Source organism: Musca autumnalis, unplaced genomic scaffold (assembly GCF_047663935.1).
Source record: "Musca autumnalis isolate F117 unplaced genomic scaffold, ASM4766393v1 scaffold_4, whole genome shotgun sequence".
NCBI lineage: Eukaryota > Metazoa > Arthropoda > Insecta > Diptera > Muscidae > Musca > Musca autumnalis.
The window spans coordinates 138354125-138359553 of NW_027411977.1; the positions used below are offsets into that span (position 1 = coordinate 138354125).

General features: G+C 42.8%; 1 protein-coding gene across 1 annotated transcript; it reads left to right on the top strand.

Annotated features, from left to right (window-relative positions):
* Positions 1-1152: 1152 nt before the first annotated feature.
* On the top strand, positions 1153-4745 carry LOC141403098 (uncharacterized). The gene is made up of 5 exons (XM_073985260.1): positions 1153-1391; positions 1651-1862; positions 2154-2255; positions 2899-4586; positions 4707-4745. Exons 1-5 carry the CDS (start codon positions 1153-1155, stop codon positions 4743-4745), a joined length of 2280 nt encoding a protein of 759 aa, XP_073841361.1.
* The last annotated feature ends 684 nt before the right edge of the window (positions 4746-5429 follow it).

Sequence of the window (5429 nt, forward strand, 5' to 3'; positions counted from 1 at the left end):
ATACATATTAATAAAAATTATTGGTCTTCTTCCTGGATATCTTCATCTTCGGCTCTCGAAATTGGTTTTAAATTATTAAAAAAATCCTTAAACTTTGCAGCTTCAATGAATCTTTCTCCCGGATAAAGCGTTTCCAGTTCAAAATTTACGTACTTGCTGGAGTTCCTTTTTGAAATATTAACTTCTTGAAATAAAACATTTATGTTATTTGAATATTTGTATTGAATTATAAATGGCTTCGCTTTTTGGAATCATTAAACTTTTGAAGTCTTGTCTTCGGAGATTTTTGTGTTTGATACTAGTTTCTCAATTGAGGATATGCTTTTTATTTCATCTGTCGTCTTTACCAAGTGAAATGGTTCCCTTTTTGGCCACCACATTGATCGCTATACATTATTAACTTCTTACATTCTACATTGACGCCAGGGCGCACAGTGTCACGACCGTGGCCAAAAATGGTTAAAACTAAATACTTCGTAAGGATAAGGAACCGAAAGCTAATCCGCGCCCTCAGCCATCTTCTTCGGCCAAGAGGGCAAGATCAACTGAGGAACCACATCCTTCCTCAAAGAAACCTTCTAGGAGTCTGGCAGGCGAACCCTCTACTTCATCTGTCCATCACTCGAAATCGAAGCCTAAGGGGAACACAATCGCCGGGGCAGCCGAAAAAGCTGGTCCCAGCCACAAAGTGCCCTTTAAAGGTTCGAAGCATGGTGGGAAGATCGCAAATTCAGCTTCATCCCGCACTTTGACTCCGGACAGCCTTCGCGTAGCAGTCATAGACAGGGCTGCCCCCGAAGGGCAAATTAGGGAAAACCGATGGAGGCTATTCGAAGCACCAACACACAATTCGGGAGTGCCACTCTCTACAAAGGTGTTAAGGTTATAAGCTGCGAAAACAAGGAATCATTAAACTTTCTTGTCTCCACAGTGAATGGCCTTGGCAGTCTTTGAGAGGGTTGCGAGCTCGCGGCAGTGTCAGTGGACGAGATCCCCTGTGGTAGAATCATGTCAGCATGGGTTAAGGTTATAAGCTGCGAAAACAAGGAATCATTAAACTTTCTTGTCTCCACAGTGAATGGCCTTGGCAGTCTTTGAGAGGGTTGCGAGCTCGCGGCAGTGTCAGTGGACGAGATCCCCTGTGGTAGAATCATGTCAGCATGGGTGCCACCGCCCTTAGTGGACCCAACACGCATTCTGACGATTCTCAAGAAACAGAACCCTAATCTCCAAACCGACAATTGGAGACTCATTAGTTCAAACCCAGACCAGGAGGGCCTGACCATTAGGGTATCAATCGACGCCAATGGCAAGGGCTATCTACGACAACGTGAGGGAAATTGCATTTTGGTTCGGGATGGATCAGATTCCGCACCGCTCCAAGGCAGTAGGTAGGCGCAAGCAGCAGCGGCTCTGCATCATGCAGATCAACCTGCATCACTGCAAAGCTGCTGCGGCCGAACTCCTCCTAACCCTCACAAAACACCAAGTTGACATCGCCCTAATCCAGGAACCCTATCTTTATAAGAACAGGGTTGCTGGACTGAATGACAAAAACTATACCACTTTCGCGTCCTCCGATGGAGATAAGGTAAGAGCATGTATAGTCGGCAAAAAGAACCTTAACTTACTTCTCCTCTCTAATTTCAGTGGAGGAGACATAACTGCTGTTAGGATGGAAGACCACTCTAAACGAGTCACTATCTTCACATCTATCTATATGCCCTATGAGCACCCTGATCCACCAGGTCAGCATGTTGAACTGCTGTTAAAAGAAATGGGGAGCACAAGCCTCATCATTATGGGATGCGATGCCAATGCTCACCACTTCCACTGGGGTAGCAGTGACACGAATGCAAGGGGTGAGTCCTTATTTGACTTTATATTAAAATATAATCTCAGAATATGTAATAGGGGAAACGAAGCTACTTTTCAAAACAGGAACAGGGAGGAAGTCATTGACCTCACCCTTATAAACAAGGACGAATCGATCGTCTGAGCTTGGAGAGTATCCAACGAGTGTTCCTTCTCCGATCATCGAAAAATACTATTCCACGTCGCTTTAGACGGAATCCATCAAACTCCGCATAGGAACCCCCGGAAAACTAACTGGCACAAATTTACTGAACTTTCTTCTTCAAAACTGGGTATAGTGAAAACTTTATCCTCAGTCAATGAAGTTGAAAAAGCAGTAAATCACGTGACAAGTATTCTGGTGGACAGCTATGAGGCCTCTTGCCCACTTACTTATCCAGGTAAGAGATGCCAACCAGTTTGGTGGAATAAAAATCTAGCGAAACTAAGGAAGACTAGCAGAAAATTATACAATAAGGCCAATAAGACTAAACTTTCCACAGACTGGGATGCTTATAAAGAAGCATTCAACAAATATAACAGCGAAATCAAAAAGGCCAAGCGAAAATCATGGGTATGCTTTAGTGAGTCAATAGAGACAGAGAAGGACATTACCAGATTCCGCCGAATGCTTTCGAAGGACCCAAAATCCATTGGAAGCATAAAACGTGAAGACGGTACATGGACTAACTCTGATCTAGAGACCCTCGATCTTCAGTTCTGCCCAGCATGCCTACACTAAGGGCAAATCGGTAGAAACTGCTCTAAATGATGTTGTCGGGTTTATCGAGAAGAATATGGACAACTCAAATTTTACGTTAGCAGCCTTTCTAGACATAGAAGGAGCCTTTAATAACGTCAATTTGGAGTCAATTCATAATTCACTTGTGGGCTTGGACTGCTCCCCTACCCTAATCAGTTGGATTGACAACATGCTTAGTAGTAGGATAATAAATTCGCGCATCGGCTATAATTCCATTAGGAAGTCTGTCACCAGAGGCACACCTCAAGGAGGAGTACTTTCTCCATTACTTTGGCTCCTAGTGATCAATGAAATGCTCCAAGAATTTGACAGACTTCGCATTAAAACCACCGCTTACGCCGATGACGTTGTCTTGATGATAAGTGGGAAATTCCCTCAGACCGTATCGGATGTCATGCAAGGAGCCCTTATCAAGATAGCGGGTTGGGCCCATCGGAACGGACTAGGGGTAAATCCCTCTAAAACAGAGCTGGTCCTTTTCACAAGGAAGAGGATAATTGATGCATTCACTCTACCAACGCTAAATGGCGTCACTTTAGAGCTCTCTTTGGAAGCCAAATATCTCGGCATAATTCTGGACCATCAGCTATCATGGAAAAGAAATGTCGAAGAACGCGCCAAGAGAGGACTAATAGCACTGTACACTTGCAAGAACTCCATTGGTAAGAGTTGGGGACTGAGACCACAAGTCATACACTGGGTTTTTATGACAGTCGTCCGCCCAATTCTCACCTATGGAGCTCTAGTTTGGTGGAATGCCCTAGGCAAGAAATCATATCTGCGTGAAATAAACAGAGTCCAAAGAGCAGCATCAATGCTCATAACTGGTGCTGCTAGGAGCACTCCACAGGCAGCCCTTAACGTGCTGTTGGATCTTACTCCGTTAGATCTCATTGTAGAGGAGCAGGCATCTATGAGCGATTTACGTCTCAAGGAGCTCAACCAGTGGTGCGGCTCCCAACAGGGCCACGCTGCGATTCTCAACCGAACGAATGTGCCAACAAGCAAGGAGCATTTAAGTGACTACATATCACCACAAATGAACTTCGAGCAAATAGTTGTGCACATTCCCAACAGAGAAGCCTGGACCCACAACACTCCACCACTAGACGGTATAGAGGTCTATACCGATGGATCTAAGATGGAAAATGGAACAGGGGCAGGTGTATACAGCGACATTCTCAACCTTCAACTCTCTTTTAAGTTGAATAAAGAGTGTAGCGTTTTTCAAGCAGAGATTTTTGCAATCAAAAAAGCTGCAGAACTAATTAAGAACATTAAAGAGGACATCGATGGACCGGTGACTATATACGTCGATAGTCAGGCGGCCCTCAAATCACTAATGTCCTATTCCATCAAGTCTGCAGTAGTTTTGGACTGTATAAAAGTATTAAGTGACCTAAAATCAACAGTAACACTGTGTTGGGTCCCAGGTCACTGCAATATTGTAGGAAATGAAATGGCGGATGAATTGGCACGCCGCGGATCAGAGTCACAAGATATCATAATCGAAAACTCAGTCAAGCCACCCTTGTGCTACTTCATGCGGCTGCTAGAACAGGGCTATCGGGATAAGGCTAGTCAGATTTGGCAAAACGAACCTGGTTGTAGGGTTTCCAAAGCAATCTGGCCACTCTTTTCCAAACGCAGAACATCATCTCTACTTTCATTGAAAAAGATCGAACTCAGACTAACAGTTGGTCTAATCACAGGTCACTGCAACATCAGAGCAATGTCTTATAAATGGGGTAGAACCGAAGGCGCCGACTACTGCAGACTTTGTGAGGATGAGGAGGAATTAGAGACAATCGAACATTTACTGTGCCGCTGTCCAATGCTCACGAGCAAAAGACTAAGGATAACGGGTGAACACACGATCCAGTCTCTCTCATCCTTCTGTGAAACCGAACCAAAAAGTCTTCTTCTTTTTGCCAAGAGCCTAAAATGGCTGCAGCAAGAAGAATTGGCAGTACCACGATGAACAATTAAGCTTTTCTTTCCCACTTCTACCTCAATTCTATCCTCCTAAATATTTCCCTTTCTTCTACAACATCACATTCTATTTCTCTCCTTTCAGCAATCTTTTCAGCTAACAACACCCCCCCAGGAGGAACACAATGAACCATAAGGTCTCCGAGTGGAGTGACCGTCGATTACGTTGACGGTTACGCGTCCTTTAACCTAACCTAAATACTTCGTTGAACAAATTTATTGATGTGGAGTGATAGAAAACATATTAATTAAGAAGAATCTGAGTTTTGGTACTGATACGTGAAGTAGTTTTTGCTACATGAGGATTTAAATCCGACAATTTTAGTTAATACCTATTTTTGTGTTTTTTTTTTCTAAAATTAATAAATTATATTATGCGTTAATATTTAAAATTTAAAAGTAACGGTCGCTGCAAAAATTGTTCCTTAGTTCTCTTGAGATGTAATAAACTTGGCTACACTTTTGTTTGCATGTAAATATTAATCATATGGTGTTTACATTTACCCAAACATGTATTACTAAGTTTATTAATTTTCTGAAGCAAATTTTAAATTGAGTGGAGTGGGGAAAAAATTGTATAAAAGTGTATATCGATATTTTTTGCTGTATGAGTAGTAAAACGTGAGTACTTTAAATATATAAATGTCCCAGCTGCAGAGGTTTGCAGACGAATGTGTCATTTCTCTTGTTCCGCGACCACCTCACTGAGAGGATACCCCCTTTTTTAACAAATCGTTTTGCGGTGTTGGCTGTAACGCGAAAACGAATGAACCGATCATCATATATTTTTGTGGGCTTATTAAGTACCTAATAATCTTGC